Here is a 20,206-nt window from a genome sequence, read left to right on the forward strand (position 1 = left end):
CTTTACTAAAAAAAAATTGAAGGTTTTTTGTTCTTTTTGCTTGTTTTTATAACTTTATAATGCATAATCTCATTTTAATATCCAGCAACTCTATTATTATATAACTGTTTTAACATTCAAGCATTCTTGATGACTATTTTTATTTGATGTTCTTTTTTGTATCAACATGATGACTTGATGGAATCTCTCCCTATACTCATAGTTTACAGCATCTAAGTTTTCCAAAACATACAGGACAGCGGAAGATGCTTTTGACGATTCAAAACTACTTGTAAAAGTTTAATTGAATTTAACAAAAAACTCTTTCTTTTTTTAGCGTTGTAGGACACGCGGAGTATCTACTAGTTTTAAATAAGTAAAATATTATACATATATTATGCTTCAAAAATTAATATCCCTGTGTTCTTTAAACCTACTAAGTAAGTTATGAAAAATGTATATTTTATTTTTTGAAAATTGACAACTTTTGGTAACATTTTTTTATCTTTATTCGGTTCCTGAACTTAATATAGAAATACATATTTTTTGTTCTATTCATGTGTAATACATTCACCAGCTACGTCGAATTTGTTAGGTTTCAAGTTTTAACTTGTTTGGAGGACTCATGATTTGATTCAAGAATGTTTTCTTCGTAGCCAAAGCGTTTTTATGCTGTAAAAAGACGACTCTGATAAAGAGAAAATAGGGGATAATAATAATAAAAAACAGTTACGAAAAAATAATAACAAACGCGTATAGAACCGATTATACACTACACACACACGCAAAATCTTACGCGAGTGACTTGCCAGAACTAGCTTCTGCAAGTCTTATTGCTAATGGGCACTTGGATAAAGTCGCATCGCTTCGTGTCGCGTCGCTTTCCCTCAAGCATCCACGACATAGCGATAAAGGTACCATGTACTCTGTAAAATCCTTTTGTGAGTAGGAAAACTCTAGAAGGATCTTTTTCACGCCTTCATTTCATTTTATTGAAACTGCTACTTGAACAACTGCTAATTAATTAAATACTAAGTATTTTATTTTATTATTTCCAATTTTTTTATTCTAGAAAAAATAATAGACAAACAATCGGACCCATCCAATCGGATTTAGTAACTAAACTAGCATGCCATTTTACTCAACGAAAAAATCATGCAATTTCTTATAGTCGGTATCCGGCGGTTTTACTTCGATGTTAATATAGTTGTGGTTAAATAAATAGTTATAGTATTATTATAGTTTTTAAAAAAATGACGCGGCGATTCGTCCACTGTATAGAGTAGACTCTTTTTAGATTATTATTAAACCTACTTATTATAAAATATATTATGTTTTAACTTTTATATTTAATATTAAGTGTTTTAAAACTTAATGACTAATATAGTTACGAAATCTGACGTATTCTTACGTTAGGATATAGATAAATTCGAATAGAAAGTCGTTTTATAAAAATTCTGTGTAAACAATCAGGTATTTTTTATGTTCAACCCTTTCGTTACACTACTACCATTTTTATAAGTTGCAGAGACTCGTGCGATCTCGCTCATAATTCGCGCGTACAAAACATGGTACATAGGCAACATCCAATATCAGAGGGATGCGTGCTATGATTGGCTGAGATATTTTCGCGCCATTCGAAAATAAGATTTCTGCGCAGGTACATCGGCGTCACTTTTAAAAGTGGTAGTACTGTACTTTTAAGCATCGGACACAATGCTCAACCAAGCATCAAGAGCAACCGTACGTATTGTTTGGAAATGGTTCTGGAAATAGCGTGAAAGTAACGCGGAAAGAAGCTAGTATAGGGCTCTCTGTTACGTAATCCCATACAAATGATGGAGACAAAAATCTCAGTGGGCGTTAAACATTTTGATACACAAACCAATCACAAACATGTTTTCAAAAAAATATTCGAAAATGTTTTTAAAAAATGTTCGAAATTCAATTATAAAAGCCAGTTTCGTTTGCGGTACGTACGTACGTTACGTAATAGAACGCTATGCTAACTTCTTTGCGTGGATAGAGAAAAGAGAAATAATCATTTACGGTACAAGTTGATGTGCTCGATGCCCATAAGTAAGACACAACAAACGGTTGATTTATTATTATAAGTTAATTATAGAAACGTTTCTTTTCTAATAGATAATATCCAAAGACGCGGAAAATTATGATAACTAATTATAGTAAAAAGTTTAGAAAGTAAGAAATGATAATCGATGAATACAATACACGGACTTACAATAATACGATTTCGGGCTGCACTACTTTTAGTGTCACTATAAAGCTTTGGAAAAAACTATGGACGTAATATTGACTAAGGCGATTAGTCTTCGTAATATGGGAAATCTCTTTTGGCACATTTGGCATGTAGTATGTACCAAAACATGTATTCAGAAGATTATCTTATAATGAAAGCATACACCGCTTTATGTGTTAGCTGTCATATCAAAAGTACTGTTTACCCTTAAATTAAGGACTATTATATTTATCTAATCATAATCATACTTTTGACATGACAAGCAAATATGGCGAGTGAGTTTTCAAAATTCATGCACTATACTAAAAATTGAATAGTCAACTAAAACTTCAAAAACTTCAATAAACGGATCGATTAACCTGAGAAACAAACTGACATAACGTCAAATTTTTACACGATAAATGTGCCAAAACGGAAGTATTATTAACATAAGACTACCTTGGACGTACAATTCTAATTACCGGGCAATTTGATACGAAATTTTCAGAAATAAATGATTATTATACTTACTTAGTTTGCTTAAAAAGTAAACAAAGTGCAGAAACCTCGGAGAAACGCGTAAGCGACACGATTAGCTCGGCGTTTTAGACCCTCTGGAGTTAGGTTTTCACTCGGTTTTTTAATGTCTGTTCGCAGTAACAATGTCGTATAGGCCTCGTATAGTGCGCCTCTTATACATTTCAGCGAGAAGCTAATTCTTTACCTTTTAAGCAAATTAAGAAAAACTAAAGTATACCTGCGGCGGCAAGAGAACGATAGCTGTTTGTGCAGTTTTTGGTCGAAGCGAATTGATTTGTCAAGTTTTATCAATCGTTGGAACTATGGTATAAATAAGATGTGTAAAAAACTGTGTTCGCCCTTAATGTTTGTTTATTAATGTCATAATAAAATGTAAATGTGTTGAATCTATATTTACTATGCATTTCAATTAAGGGGGCGAATTCGTAACTTTCGTACCGAGATTAAAAATATGCAGAACAATAAAGAAATCTCAAATTTTAAACATGGTGATGCTTTTCTTATTTGAAACACATAGTTGTTCTATTATACAATTTTCAATTTGACTCCAATTGCACAAATTCGATTGACATTTGTTGAAGCTCATACATGGATACAAGTAAACATACTATCCTCCTTAACCGCGGAAAGAAGTTAGTATAGCGCTGTCTCTGTTACGTAATCCCATACAAACGATAGAGACAAAAAACTCAGTGGGCGTGGACCGTTTTGAGACACTAACCAATCACAAACATGTTTTCAAAAAACATTCGGAATTCAATTAAAAAACATAATTTCGTTTGTGATTGGCTTGTGACTCAAAATGCTTAGCGCTCACATAATTTTGTCTCTATCACTAGTATGGGATTACGCAACAGAGAAAGCGCCATACTACCAATATGTCAAATAGAAAATAGTATAATGGCTGAAGTATAGTTTAAGATTGATGTCATGAACTAGATTACCCTGTTCAATGTTTCGATGTTAGTTTATTTTGAAAGATCTAATGGCTTGGAAATTGCGTGTGAATAAAGTAATGAAGCGGTACCAATTGTGTCGTCTCACTCACACATTATACACAGGTTTAGTGTGGGAGTGAGAGGGAACAGGAACGCCGCCATTTTATTGGCATGCTTTATACAACGCGGGACGTGCAGCCAACACGACGTAAATTAGACTAAAGAATATGAACAGAAAAGATGAACGACCCTTTCCGTACATTCGAACAATACTCCCTGTCGCGTTCGTATCCTACCTCCGTGCGGTTATCGGCTCGCGTTGTATTTGACCAAGCCTCAAATATTCAATGTCGTTCCAATGTATCATTAGTCAATGGTTGATGTTTAGATGTTATCAGGGGACTCTCCGTCACTCGCTCCATACAAACGTAATTTGGCTCTCATTTGAATATTAACGAATCGGACTCGATGTAATTTTGTAGACACGTTCAAGAAGCTATGGATGTGGTATGTCAGTTTTCCGTAAAAATAACTAGTTTTAAAATTACAAGGGCTTAAAAATTTGTATATAAATTCTTGAGGCTGTGTAACGTTGAATATTTTAACAGAAATCTTGAAAACCAGACATAGATATTAGTTATTTCATAGAGTTCAATTGGTTAGTATTCAAATTCGAGACAGGATAAAAGACATGAATTACACGCATGTCTTAAACATTATAAAAACACTTCTGAAAAAGCGAGATATTTTTAAACTTGTTTATTTATATTTGAAACCACTTTATTGCTTTTATAGATTACAGAATACTACAGAGAGTCAAACTACGTCTGTTTGGAGCCCACTACGAAAAAACTCCTCTTAAATTCACAGCGCTTATCATTGCGTCTAGGAAATAGCACACTCTGTATTGAAAATTCATTTTTTAAGGACTTTTAAACTGCTTTTAATTATTGCAAACATAATATTTTATTTGAAAAATTTTAATTGTATGTTTTAAAGAATAAAATTACTTGCATGTTTTATTTTATTAAATTGTAAACTAATATTATAAATCTATGACTGAGTAGTAAATTTTGTTCATAATTTTAAGAAACCTGGTCGGATTAATAAAATCGTTTTATCGTATATTTTCTACGATGTTATTCGTAAGTAACCTATCGTGGTTATTTTTAAGCTAAGCGGTTACTGTAGGATATCTACGGCTACACATTTATATAAGTACCTACATTATTAATATTAATTATTTATATGGGTCCCTGACGTACAATAAATGTTTTAATTTTATTTATTATTAATTATACTTTTACGGTTTCCACTTACCCCATTCATTAATGTAGTACAGTTGGAATTAAATCTACTATTAACTGAAGATTGAATTATTATGTTAAAATAGTAAGCTATTTGACTAATTTTTGGAAATCTTTTTAACTATTATTTATTACATAATAAACACACTTCATTGATATTTCACAGTTGTTCACACAATGTGAACCTCAGTTCACTTGATTACTAGCGAGTGACGTCATACGTGTCATGTGACCAGCGCCATTACAGAAATCTCGTTTTTGGCGCGGTCTTCGAAACTTAAACTTTATCATTGATTTTAATTCTACAATAGATCTTCCGAAAAATATCAATTTAGTGTGCTTATTATGTAAAATAAAGAATAATTAGAAATGATTTCCAAAAATTACTCAGATAGCCTACTATTAATATACTTACATAATTATTATGAGGAAATAGCCCTAAAGATAACTATACATTTTAATTTAATTATAGTTGAATGTAAACAATTTTTTTCTTTTTGCAGGGACCATTGTGAATACAATGTAGTAAATATAGTCAATTCACTTTGGTTTGAGTTTACAGCAGAAATAGCGTGAGTCTTATACAAAATAAGACAAATTGATTTAAATATTTTTTCTCGCAAATATTTTGATGCTAACTGTACTAGCTTTCGTTTTATCATTATGTGTAATTTAATAATTGTTAGTTTTTAAAAACTTGACTATTGATGTGATCTCAGTAGTTGGAGACGTACGCGTTTAGTTAATTCACGCGGTCTCAAAACTATTTTAACGTACCTTGTACGTTGTCAAAATGTTAACAGAAAAATGTTAGGTGCAACGCAAACCGGCAGGGCTGATAACAACTCCAACTAATGCTTCATACCTGCATTTATTTTGACATAATTATAGTGAATTATACATATGGCGAATGGCGCGTGTCCTTGTTTTATTTTCATGTATGAGGCTTTTAAGGAACACCCTGGAAAGTTCCTCATTTCAACCATGTGTCGAAGTAGGTAATGAAGCGTTGTGTTCAAGTTGTTATCAAAAGATTTTTCTTTCCGCACGAATGTATGCGTGGGCCCTAACGCAGCATACTACGAATGGCATATAAATATATATTTTAACATCCTTAAGTTATAAGGTTTCATTAGTTATTTAGTTCTTTATTTACTTGGGACGGATTTTAAATCTCCAACTGGAATAAAGACGTTTTGACAGTTTTTTGTACAGGAAATCTGTCAGAAGGTCTTTATTCGTTAGTTAAAAATTAAGTTAAAAATTCTGATGGTAACTAATTTTTATCTTTCTAAATCGTATATTTACCTTAGCAATGTAATAACTAATTAGAAAAGGACGGAAAAACTAATTTTAGTTTAAATTTGTAGAGAAGCTCTTATTATTAAGTTGTTAAATTCAATTAAATTCATTTTCCGTCCTTTTTCTAGCCACATTAAAAAGAAAAAGATTCAGATACTCTAAATTTAGTTTAGAGAAAGACATCAGAATCGACGCCACTATATACATATAAAAATAATAAAATACTTATTTTAATTTTTTTTAACACAAAAAGGGAAATAAGCATGGCAATAACCGCACCTACGTACATTTTTCTGTTAGTATTCCGTAATATTTACGCTCAAATTGATTTTAAAAGTAAACTATATAGTGTATGTTGTATGTACTTGCGAACTGTCAATTATTTATCTGTCAAACATTTTAATACCTACTATTATTATATAATATTAATATTGAATAAAGATTTTAAGTGTCTCTCGTGTTTAATTCATTGAAGTAAGTTAATACATTGGTTAGTATCTATAGAAGAGCTATTTCAAAACAAAATAAGGTTGAAAACTAAAACCCGACTGCGATCGTCTTAATACACGCTAAATATTATAGTGAAATTGTTTTTCTGTCGCTTGGTATACTTTAATATTGTAGGACATTTATATTTATGAACTCTGAATTTTTTCCTCTTTCATTTGACACCCCACTCGATACAATAGCAAAAAAAATTTTGGAGATCCCACTTTTTTCATGTAACATCCGTTAGGTTAAATTTTTTGGTATAAAATGTAGCTTATGTCATCCGGAGCTTTACAACGAATTGATTGACACCTCATTCATCAAAATCGGCCCAGTAGTTTAGGCGCTACGGTGGAACACACAGAATCTGGATACCTAGATACACACATACATACATAGACTGCTAAAATCATAACCCTTTAACCCTTCCTTTTGGCTTTGCCGCAGTCGGGTAAAAGTTTATGAAGCTATCAAAATTATTAATAACTAGCCGTAAGCTGACACCCACGACTTCGTCTTTGTAAGTTGGGTTTTTAATCATGTGGGAACTCTGACTTTCTTGAATCCGGGATGCAAACTATCTCTACCTAAAGGTAGGCTACCTTTGATTTCGTCAAAATCGTGAAAATTTTAGAAATAAGATAACTATACCAAGTAGGGTATCATATGGAAGGGCTCTACCTGTATATTCTAAAACAGATTTTATTTATTTTTATGCATAATAGCTTTTTATTTATTGTGCAAAATGTCGAAAAAAAATACGCGAGTACGGAACCCTCGGTGCGTGAGTCTGACTCGCACTAGGTCGGTTTTTTAATAAGTATCACTGTACGATGCGCATACGCAGTCATGCGCCTCGTGTTCAGATTGGAGTATTTGTTTTGCGTGCACTATGTCTCTGGTACGCGACAGGTCGAGGTGGCAATTGGCGTAGGGACGCCCCGCACGGACAGCCCCCGCGGTTATCCGGTACGGGTATCACGGGCGACGTCCGTTGTGCAGGGTGTCCCTTCGCCTCATGCCCCGATTAGCATTTCGATCTGTAGCGTACTATATTATCTACTTTGGCTACTTGGTACTGTAGGTACAAATAATAACAGATACAAGTAGGTATTTTTAAATATTTTGATAAGATTTCTCTTAAGCAATAGGTGATAAAGGTAAATTGGTACATCTTATCGCTGTTAGCGAATAAATAATTAACATCATAATCAGTGATTAGTAATAATCCGTGTACTTACGATTACTCCATCAGTATCGAGTGGTTCTGTGGGTAAGTACTTTTTAAAATATTTATGTACCTATGCGACTATTAAAATTTAAAGGGCATCCTATACAGGAAAGATTTAATATGGGTTTAAATGTGCAATCGGTTTTGTAAAACTTTTATTTAACAAAGGAATAGAAGGAAGTAGGAATGTGAAAAAAAAAACTTAATATGAAAGATTCGGAGGAGAACCAAGGTCATCGAATTAACCCAAACCATCAGCAAGCTAAAGGGTCATACTTTTCGTAGGGCCGATGGTTGTAAAGGCCATTTCAATTTCCTTTGAACCGAAAAAAAAAGTTGAAAAAACTATAACCCGACTACGGAAAAAATGAGACAACTTGAACCCGACTTAGTACAAGTAAAATAAACTAAAAAGAAAGAAACAAGATTGTCAAGGAACCCTAATAATTTAATTTATAATTTATCAATTGATTATTGTGCATTTATCACAATCGTGAGGGGAGGGAGTACCAGGTGTGTACTGAGATAGATACACTAATTAATTAGTTGTAATAAATTGATTAGTAAATACCTAAAATGTGTAATTTGGTTGCGGGTATAACGGTCACCGTGGTGGGGGTTGTGCTGGTGGTGCTCACGTGTTCTCTGAGCTTCACCGTGGTCCCTGATCTTGTCGAGAGCATTATAATAAGTGTAAGTCAAAGTCAAAGACAAAGTCAAATGATTCTTCTTCTTGTAAAAGCCATCTCCTATCGCTGCTGCGCGGAATAGCTACTCTTCCCGTACCTACCTCTAGAGTCAATTCTATTCAAGGGGCCCCACGGCTCTCGAGGGCTGAAAGAAAAATTCCAACTCCTTTTATCAAATTGCGAATACCCAGACTTGATTTCGGGGGTTAAAAAGATAACAAATATGCGCCTCCTATGTGTATAGTGCTTTTAAAAATACCTATTCAACGAGGTAGCTAACATTTTTTTCGACTTTCAATTTTCACAGGCAAATGGATGGGACCATAAAAACCATAAAAACTGCCATACCCCTTTCAGGTTAGCCCGCTTAGACTGCATCATCACTTACCACCAAATGACACTGTGGTCACGGGCTAATTTGTACGAGTAGGTATCTGGATAAAACAAAGACCATCTCCCTGTTATATATCTATCTATTTTAGGAGGTGCAGCTCGAAAACAACACGGAGCAATGGGAGCGCTTCGAGTCGATTCCTTTCGGGCTGACGTTCAATGTCCGGATATTCAACATCAGCAACCCTAGCGAGGTCCTTGCGGGCGGCGTGCCAGTGGTCATCGAGACCGGACCTTATGTTTACAAGTAGGTTTTATTGACTCGGCCAACTACAAGTCATAGGCTACATTTTATTATGAACAAAATCAATTTGGTAGCTGATGGTAGCTCATGTAACATCCAAACACCGGTCAAGTGCGAATCGGACTCGCGCACGAGGGGTTCCTTGCCACAAGTAATAAGTAATAACAATATTTAGTTACTATATTTTTAATTTTCATTCTTGCCATTTTGAAAATTTGCTGATTTGTTACGGGCCCGACTCAACAGTGATGGTTTTTTTAAAACTTATTTTAGGTCTTATCAAAGTCGGATCATAGAGGGCGTGGAGGGCGACAAAGTGATGTACCGAAAGAAGGAGTACCTAGAGTTCGACGCCGAGGCCTCTTTCCCTCTCTCACTCGACGACAAAGTGACCATAGTCAACGTGGCTTACCATGTGAGTATGAACCCAACGAACTTTATACAGAGCTCAATAAGGTGAATAGTTAGGACGAGGGTGCCTTTTTAAAAAATAGTGCGTATTGAGCCTAAGCAACAGCCTATAGAAGCAGGCATTAGGTACTTTGCGGAAATTCATGATATACAAAGAATCAAAAGCTTAATCCATACTTAATATTATAATTAATGCGAAAGTGTGTCTGTCTGTCTGTCTGCTACCTTTTCACGGTCCAACAGTTTAACCGATTTTGATGAAAGGTACAGAGTTAGCTTACGTCCCAAGGAAGGACATAGGCTACTTTTTATCCCGGAAAATATTTCCGGGATAAAAATCCTGGGGGTTATTTCTACAGAATATGTATTTTTATTGTTGCTATAACAGATAATAAAAATTGAAAAAAAAAAACTAAAAGAAAATGAACTATTTTAAAGCGTCATCTATTGACAAGTTGCTGCTAATCGTAAAAGTTTCAACGCTCGTCGCTAGACTTAGTTTTTACCTTGCCGTTAGATGACGCTTTATAGTTTTTGCGGTACTTTTCAAACGTAATATTTCTTGTACTCGGATGGCCCTTCGTGCGCAAGTCCGACTCGCACTTGACCGATTTTTATGTTGTTTTTATTTACTCTTTGATCGAGCGAATTGATTTCAGTTAATTCTTAGGTATGCAATATGCATATAGCGACTGCTCTTTACTTTTTTTTGCTTATGAGTATTAATATTTTACAACAAAACTATAACTTCGCGACAGGTCGCCATGGCAACCGGGGTGGGGACGCCCCGCACACCCGCACAGCCCCCGCGCTAACCCGGTGCGGGATAGCGCGGGTTACGTGCGCGTGTGCGGAGCGTCCTCCCGCCTCATACCCCGATTGCCATGTCGACCTGTCGCGTATTATAGGCACCTGATGAGCGTTTTCACATCGGCGACGGTCAACGAATTAAACGTTGGAGTAAAATTGTTTTTTGTCGCTTTGCATATTTGTTTCATATTGTATTACTTATACCAATGACTTTTTGTATACTATACTAATTATTTTTATGAACTCAGAATAAATTTTCTTCACTTTTATATTTTTACCACTCGATACAATAGCAAAAAAATTTCACAAGCCTCCACTTTTTTAGGGTTTCGTTCCTCAAAAGGAAAAACGGAACCCTTTAATAGGTCTGTCTGTCCATCTGTCTGTTGTGTCTGTCAAGAAAGTCTATAGGGTACTTCTCGTTGACCTCGAATCATGAAATTTGGCAGGTAGGTAGATCTTATACCACAACTAAAGGAAAAAATCCGAAAACCGTAAATATGTGGTTCATATAAAAATGTTGCCTACTTTATTTTGATCGAATAATAATAATATGATTCATTAAATCGGATTATGGTTGAAACCGTATCATAATAACGAATTGACTGGCACCTCATTCATCAAAATCGGTTAAGTAATTTATTCGCTATGGTGAAACATACCTACATAAATGCAACCATTCATACACACATGGGACGCTAAAATCATAATCCTTCCTTTTTTTGCCTCTCCTTTTGGTTACTCTCTCTCGTAGGAACTTCGTTTATTTAAATACTAGCTGTGCCCGCGACTTCGTTCGCGTGGAATAGTGACTTTTCGCGCTTTATATAGCCACGGACGCTCAGGCGCGAGGCGCCGTGATTCTTTAAATTGACATAACTTTTTTATTTATGAACCGATTGACATGAAATAAACACTAAATCCTAAGTGAAGCTTACTACAATATATTAGTGAAAACCGTATCTAAATCGAATAAGCCGTTTCTGAGATTAGCGTGCACAAACACACAGACAAACAGACAAACAGACAAACAGACAAACAGACAAAAAAAAAATTAATTACAATTTTTGGTTCGGCATCGATATAATAACAACCCCTGCTACTTTTTTTTTATATATTTCCATTGTACAGACACCACTTTTCTACAATTTTATTATATGTATAGATAAAAATTTAACTGATTCATGCGATTTTAATTGTAACTGTTAATTTTTACCTTTTTCCTTTCAAAGGTTCAACCACGTGCGATGAGAACAATTAGTCGCATTGTTTCACGCAATAATGATTACCGAAGTCAATTATTATCAGTTAGTTATCAAGGGCAGTCATCAGAGCAAAGCAAACAAAAACTTGTGATGTCTCAGTGGAATGTTTTTATAATATTTTGGGTCCACGGAGAGAAGTTAGTATATGGCTCTCTCTGAGTAATCCTATACAAATGACAAGGATAAAAAACTGGACTTGAATCATTTTGAGTGCCCGACCACTTAATTACAAATGAATTAGGACTTCATTTTTTCTGTACCTACTACTCTAACCATCGATTTTGGAGCGCCACGCTAACCGAGATCTCTCTCTGTCAAAAAATTGGAAAACATGGATTAGTTTGTGATTGCTTGGTGACTTGGTGAAATGACTAACGCCCACTTGAGTTTTCCGTCTTTGTCATTTGTATGGGATTACGTAACAGAGAGAGCCCTGTAATAAGGTTGAAAATTATAGAGCGCACTTTGACTTTGCAAGGACTTAACTTCCAGTTAAAACGAGACAAAGTTATGCCAGTGGTAAAACGCTGAAGTGAAAAGTGTTATAAGTCTGAGTAAAGTTAAAGTGCGCTCTATAGATCTCAGCCTAACTACTCTCCGTCAAGAGATTATAGAATCTAGACAGATCTAAACCAAAGTAGGGCTACAAAACATGAAATTAGAACATAAATAACCTGATACTGGCGAACGATCCAATCAATTATAATAAAAATATTATATGAAATAAATACCGGCCAAGTGCGAGTCAGACTCGCGCAATCAGACTCGAGAGTTCGGTACTCGGGTAATTTTTCCGACATTTTGCATGATAAATCAAAAACTGTTATGCATAAAAACAAATACAACAAATATGTTTTAGTATGTACAGGTAAAGCCCTTTCATATGATACCCCACTTGGTATAGTTATCTTACTTTGGAAATTGAAACACATTTAAAAAAAAATTTAATATTGTACCACAAATTCACGGTTTTCAGATTTATTCCTTTACTTGTGCTATAAAATCTACCTACTTGCTAAATTTCATGATTCTAGGTCCTACCCGTGTAGACAAGTAGCTGAGCTGTTCTACACAAATAAATGCACTTCATTTCAATTAATTTCATTTCAACATAGGTACTGCGTGAGACTCATTGCAATTTGCAACGAGTGTCGAGCATCAATTTGCAATAAAAATACCTACATACTTTTGCTTTTTCGACGGGAGCCACCAGATTACCCTGGGATTTTCACCAGGTATAAATGTAAGGGAGAAATTAAAAACGTAATGCCGATTTAGAGGCTACTTTAATACTAATACTTATATGCGACGCACCGTCGCCACCGCTACAAAATGCTTACGTTTAACAAATCTAATCGAGAACGGATGGACGAGCCATAACTACATACATCCATGCATCGCATAATATTATTTATTGATAATAAAGACATTGCGATAACTAAAGAATCTATTGATAAAATCCTTGAATGAATTTAATTAATCTAAGATAAAATCAAATCACTACGTCGACAAATTGTTTTTGTAATACAAAAACACATTTTGTGAAAATTTCAACTCTTTGCCTATTGCGGTTCATGAGATACAGCCTGCTGATAGACGGATAGAGAGACAGACAGACGGACGCTGAGGCTTAAGGTCCCGTTGGTGCCTTTCTGTTACGGGACCTTAAAAATCATCTTGGTTACAATCATTAATGCCTCGCTGCGGTAATTTTGATGACGATTATTTAGTTTTAACTACCACAATCTCTTGTATGTAATAATTTACCACCAAAAACATTTCATGTAAAAAGTTAGCCAAGACTCACAAGTTCATAATGTTTTCACTGTTAAAAAGTTATGAGATCTCTAGTAGAGCCAAGCCCCTAGCTGAGCTTAGATTTGTGCTGGCCATGGGACCTATCCCAAGTCCAAAGTAATATAGCTCTTAAAAGTTCTTGACTATATCACATTTATAACAATAAATAACAAATCACTCTACTTACAAGCTCTGATTCTACAAACCCTACATCTTGGTAAAAAAAAGACGGCTTGGCCGTTTAATGTTCGTAAAACTATTACATGACATAACATATTAAACGTTAAAAGTTATTAAACGGCCAAGCCGTCTTTTTTTTTACCAAGATGTAGGGTTTGTAGAATCAGAGCTTGTAAGTAGAGTGATTTGTTATTTATTGTTATAAATGTGATATAGTCAAGAACTTTTAAGAGCTATATTACTTTGGACTTGGGATAGGTCCCATGGCCAGCACAAATCTAAGATCAGCTAGGGGCTTGGCTCTACTAGAGATCTCATAACTTTTTAACAGTGAAAACATTATGAACTTGTGAGTCTTGGCTAACTTTTTACATGAAATGTTTTTGGTGGGATTTCATTTCTTTTTGGCAGGTGCCCTAATTTTTTTTTGGATCTATTTCTTGTAGGTACATCATTTTCATGGCCCACTCTCTATCGTTACCTCTTTTTTTAAAAGCTTTTATTCAACTTGCAATGTACTCGTATGTAAGTATGTTTGTTCGGGTGGAATCTTGCAACTCAATTTTGAAGCAGATATACCAAATTTCAGTCTTTTAGGACTTCAGGAAACACAGATACTTGGTACGTTTGATAAATCTGCCACGGACATCTTATCATATAAACTTTAGTATTCGAGCAACAGATTTTACAGATATGCATCTCATATACGAGGGGATGAAGGGGGACCCGATTTCTTAATTTATCTGTTGTTCATAATTCTTGAAATTCCTACTTAATGCCTTTCAGTCTTCTAGGACTTCAGAAAGTACCCTAGAATTTGTGACTAGAGGTTTTGAATGTCGATAAATCTGAAACTATAAAAGCTAGACAATTGATACTCAATACGTTTAATGAATCTGCCAAGGACATCTTATCCTGAAAATATCAGCATTCTAGCGATAGAATTTAAAGATTTGCTTCCCCCATACAGAGGCGTAGAGGGGTGAAATTTCCAATTTCTTAATTTTCCTGTAGTTTGTATGCAATTTCTAGTCTACATACCAAATTTCAGTCTTCTAGGACTTCGGAAAGTACCCTAGAATTACAGACTAGAAGTTTTGACTGTCAATAAATCTGAAACTATAAAAGCTAGACAATTGATACTCAATGCGTTTAATCAATTTGCCAAGGACATCTTATCCTGAAAATATCAGCATTCTAGCGACAGAATTTACAGATTTGCTTTTCTCATAAGAGGCGTAGAGGGGGGAAAATTCCAATTTCTCAATTTTTCTGTAGTTTGTATGCAATTTCTAGTCTACACACCAAATTTCAGCCTTCTAGGACTTCGGGAAGTACCCTAGAATTACAGACTAGAAGTTTTGACTGTCAATAAATCTGAAACTATAAAAGCTAGACAATTGATACTCAATGCGTTTAATCAATTTGCTAAGGACATTTTATCCTGAAAATATCAGCATTCTAGCGACAGAATTTACAGATTTGCTTTTCCCATAAGAGTCGTAGAGGGGGGGCATTGCCAATTTCTTAATTTTCCTGTAGTTTGTATGCAATTTCTAGTCTACATACCAAATTTCAGCCTTCTAGGACTTCGGGAAGTACCCTAGAATTACAGACTAGAAGTTTTGACTGTCAATAAATCTGAAACTATAAAAGCTAGACAATTGATACTCAATGCGTTTAGTCAATTTGCCAAGGACATCTTATCCTCAAAATATCAGCATTCTACCGACAGAATTTACAGATTTGCTTTTCCCATAAGAGTCGTAGAGGGGGGGCATTGCCAATTTCTTAATTTTCCTGTAGTTTGTATGCAATTTCTAGTCTACATACCAAATTTCAGCCTTCTAGGACTTCGGGAAGTACCCTAGAATTACAGACTAGAAGTTTTGACTGTCAATAAATCTGAAACTATAAAAGCTAGACAATTGATACTCAATGCGTTTAGTCAATTTGCCAAGGACATCTTATCCTGAAAATATCAGCATTCTACCGACAGAATTTACAGATTTGCTTTTCCCATAAGAGTCGTAGAGGGGGGGCATTGCCAATTTCTTAATTTTCCTGTAGTTTGTATGCAATTTCTAGTCTACATACCAAATTTCAGCCTTCTAGGACTTCGGGAAGTACCCTAGAATTACAGACTAGAAGTTTTGATTGTCAATAAATCTGAAACTATAAAAGCTAGACAATTGATACTCAATGTGTTTAGTCAATTTGCCAAGGACATCTTATCCTGAAAATATCAGCATTCTACCGACAGAATTTACAGATTTGCTTTTCCCATAAGAGTCGTAGAGGGGGGGCATTGCCAATTTCTTAATTTTCCTGTAGTTTGTATGCAATTTCTAGTCTACATACCAAATTTCAGCCTTCTAGGACTTCTGGAAGTACCCTAGAATTACAGACTATGAATAGTGATGATCATCAGTGAGGGACGAAAACGGCGTATTTTAGGTATCAATAAATCTGTAACCATAAAAGCTAGATATTTGATACTTAGTATATTTGGTAAATTTGCTGAGGACACCTTATACTGAAAATTTCAGCTTTCTAGCGTCATCCAGACCGAAGTTATGACGGGTCGAAAATACGGCGAAACACTTCGAGAAAAAGGTACTACGTAGCGCCCCGGCCGCCGTTTGGCTCGTCTTGGCGGGGGCACTGCCGTGCCCCCTGATTACATAAAATACACACTGACATGGGTGGAATTCATTTAAACTGAATTCTGAGAATGCAACATCAAAGGGAAATTCATTTCCAAACACAAAATATTTACCTACCTCCAAGCTTTATTAATCCTAGGTCCAGCGCGCAGAAATACTCGGAATAAAGTCAATACTTTACAGTTTAATTATATACATAATTATAGTGTGGGATGGATCAACGATATAAAGTGGCTGGCGAGAAGTGGCTGGATGAGGAAGATTCAGGACCGGTTGCGGTGGCGCCCTATAGGGAAGGCTTATGTCCAACAGTGGATGTCCACAGCTTGATGACGCTGATGATAATTATATAACAGTATTTAATGTCCTATGACAGTATTGACATATGTACAATTTGTACATAGATTATAGCGTATGATTATAGTGGTGATAATTAATTGCGTTAACTTAAAACTAAAGCTACGAGGGCTCCAAACGCGCCCAGCTCTGAGAAGAGCCCACGAGGCATAGCTTTGTACACGCTCCTTTCGACTCGCACTTGATCGATTTTTAATCCTTTTGTTGTTCCAGAACATCCTCCAAATGGCAGAGACGTTGTTTCCTACACTAATGAACCTCCTGCCATTGGCAATGGGCGGAGTGTTCGGGGTCCACAACAGTCCCATAATGACCGTCAGGGTCGGAGACTTGCTGTTCGATGGCATCCCCATCTGCAAGGACCCTGGGTTACTTGGAAGCATCGCGTGCAACCAGATAAGACCTTTGGCAGCTGATGTACAGAACATCGAGGAGCTAGAGGATGGTTCTCTAGAATTCACCATTCTCAGATTTGTACGTATCATAGTTTTGTGTCATCATCATCCTGATCAACCCATCGCCGGCCGGCATCACATCTTTAAGAACATTATAGGAAACTCTCAAGCATGCAGGTTTTCTTGCGATGTTTTCCTTCGCCGTTAAAGCAAGTGATATTTAATTGGTTAAAACGCACATATTTCCGAAAAGTAAGAGGTGCGTGTCCGGGATCGAGCCCAGACCTCCAGGAAAAAGGCCGACGTCCTTGAGGAACATAGAGGTCATAGCCTAATGTTTACATTAGGCTATGACCTCTGTCATTCACTCAGTTTTAAGTATTTGACCACTCGCACTTGGCCGGTTTTTTTCTTGTTTGTATTTTGTATGATATTATAAACGCGAAAGTTTGTTGTATGGATGTATGTTTGTTACTCTTTCACGCAAAACTACTGGACGGATTTGGCTGAAATTTGGAATGTAGATAGATTATAATAATAAATAAATAAAAAAGCCTTACTATCTAATACGATTTCCAAATACATACGATGATGTAGTTAGGTATTTATAAATTCATCATACTCAAAACAATATATCAATTCATAATATCGGTTCATTCATCGTCATAGTAAAAATTAATAGGTATTTAATGTCTAAATTTATGTTTAAAGTTTTAGTTTATATTGATATACTAGCCGATGCCCGCGACTTCGCCCGCGTGGATTTAGGTTTTTTGAAATCCCGTGGGAACTCTTTGATTAGCCTATGTACTAATCCAGGATATTATCTATCTCCATTCCAAATTTCAGCCAAATCCGTCCAGTAGTTTTTGCGTGAAGGAGTAACAAACATACACACACACACACACACACACACACATACAAACTTTCGTCTTTATAATATTAGTGTGATTATGCCCGGGATTAATACATAGGCTGCTTTTTATTCCGAAAAATCCACGGGATTTTTAAAAACCTATATCCACGGGAACGAAGTCGCAGGCATCAGCTATTTTGTAATAAAGTTTTCTATCTAATCTGGTGTGTTTGAACAGAAACACGATAGACCGAGCGACCTGTACGTGGCCAGCCGCGGCGTGGACGACGTGATGGACCTGGGTGTCATCCGGTCCTTCAACGGCTCCTCCCACCTCGACTACTGGCTCAACTCGGACACAGACGAGCAAGGGCGCGAGGTGCCCAGCGCGCGCAACATGCTCAACGGCACAGACGCGGGGATATTCCCGCCCTTCGTCAACAGGGACGAGCCACTCTACGCTTTCAACACTGATGTGTGCCGGTAGGTTTTTATTCTCATCTCTTCTTCTTCTTCGTCGTAACACTCTTGGCAGAGCGGTCGTCGTCATTTTCTTTCTGTTGTTGTAGCTGCAATCTGTCGACGACAATAAGCAGGTTAGTTGTGTTATCTGTTACTTTGCCAGACTGGAGAGCCACTGTCCTCAAGTCTGTACACTGCAAAGTATTAAGCACATTTGCACGCTTCAGTTGCTTTAGTTTTTTAGCAGTTAATGGGCTCGCTTCCGATGTTTGTCTTTATATTTATCAATTTCTTCGATCACTGTTGGCATCTCCAGATATTGATGTATTTCCGCGTTGCGATCAAACCACGGATGGTTGGCAATATCACAAAGTGACGTCTTTTTTCTTTTATAACGGGTAAATACTGCGATGGGTGCTCAGTGACTGCAGTGCAATGTTTTCCTTCACCGTTGAAGGGAGTGACATTTAATTGCTTAAAACGGACTACCTTTCTTTACCTTATCACCTTATCTTTTTTGTGACTAGGTCAGCGGAACTCCGGTACCAATACGACACGTCATACAAAGACATACCAGTGGCGAGGTTCGCGGCCAACGATTGGTTCTTGGATAACCACCAGGGCTGCTTCTGCCTCAACAAGACGCGCGGTATCAACCGTGACGATGGGTGTCTCCTGTCCGGTGCTATGGAGATGTTCACCTGTATAGATAAGTCCAAGGTTCAATCCCGTGGAAGCGAACATATGTTATCAGGGCTCCGTACCCAAAGAAAAAAAAAAGCCGGCCAATTGTGAGGGTTCCGTACTCGGGTATTTTTCGGCATTTTGCTCGATAAATCAAAAACTATTATGCATTTAAAAATAAACAAATATTTGTATTAGAATGTACAGGTAAAACCCTTTCATATGATACTCCACTTGGTATATAGTTATATTACTTGGTATTATAGTCTTCTTTGAAAATTGAAAATACTAATTAATATTATTATTGGTTAATGAACATATTATTTTTTTTTTTTTTTTGTGATGTAAATCACAAATTCACAATTTTCGGATTTTTGTTTTCTGCACGTAGCCAGCGTGGTAGACTATGGCCACATCGTTCTCATTCTGAGAGGAGAGCCATGTTCAGTACTCAGCCGGCGATATTTTTGTTGATGATAATAATTGATAATGATTATCGCAAGAAAACTACCACGGGGTCATGACCTTCAGCAATGAGGAATACGACGCAGAAAGAGTGTGCTTTTAGCTACCTGCATACTTATTCAATTTATAGCTTTTTGGAAAGTCGATTTTATAATCCATAAAAAGACTTCGGAGTCTGATAGGTGTTATATTATATCCACAACAACTTTCTCGAAAGTAGGTATAGTACGCGACAGGTTGAGATGGCAATCGGGGTAAGAGGCGGGGGACGCACACTGTGCTGACTGCTAATGTGCGCGACGTCCCCACCCCGATTGCCGTGTCGCCCTGTAGCAAGCTGTAATCTACTTATTTAAGAGGAGTCTCTCCGTCACTCGCTTCATACAAATGTAGTTCCAATTTCATTTGAATATTAAGCAACCAAAGTCCATGAAATTTTGCAGACATATTCTAGAAACTAATATCTATGTCTGTGGTTTTCCATATTTCTGTTAAAATATTCGGTTT

The 20,206-nt window shown here is 36.1% G+C and overlaps 1 protein-coding gene across 1 annotated transcript; it reads left to right on the top strand.

The window, feature by feature from the left end:
• The first annotated feature begins 8,601 nt into the window (after window positions 1–8,601).
• Window positions 8,602–19,802, top strand: LOC123879789 (sensory neuron membrane protein 2-like). Its single transcript, XM_045927684.1, has 7 exons — window positions 8,602–8,718; window positions 9,197–9,354; window positions 9,625–9,766; window positions 17,051–17,311; window positions 18,327–18,571; window positions 19,078–19,310; window positions 19,738–19,802. The coding sequence occupies exons 1-7, from the start codon at window positions 8,602–8,604 to the stop codon at window positions 19,800–19,802; spliced, it is 1,221 nt and encodes a 406-aa protein (XP_045783640.1).
• The last annotated feature ends 404 nt before the right edge of the window (window positions 19,803–20,206 follow it).

This window comes from Maniola jurtina, chromosome W (genome assembly GCF_905333055.1).
Source record: "Maniola jurtina chromosome W, ilManJurt1.1, whole genome shotgun sequence".
Taxonomy (NCBI): Eukaryota; Metazoa; Arthropoda; class Insecta; order Lepidoptera; family Nymphalidae; genus Maniola; species Maniola jurtina.

Bases quoted from the DNA above. Each gene is read 5' to 3' on its own strand.
- LOC123879789 (XM_045927684.1), top strand. From the start codon at position 8,602: ATGTGTAATTTGGTTGCGGGTATAACGGTCACCGTGGTGGGGGTTGTG. The intron at 8,719-9,196 runs GTAAGTCAAAGT...TATCTATTTTAG, and splicing joins TCGAGAGCATTATAATAAGT to GAGGTGCAGCTCGAAAACAA. The intron at 18,572-19,077 runs GTAGGTTTTTAT...TTTTGTGACTAG, and splicing joins TTCAACACTGATGTGTGCCG to GTCAGCGGAACTCCGGTACC.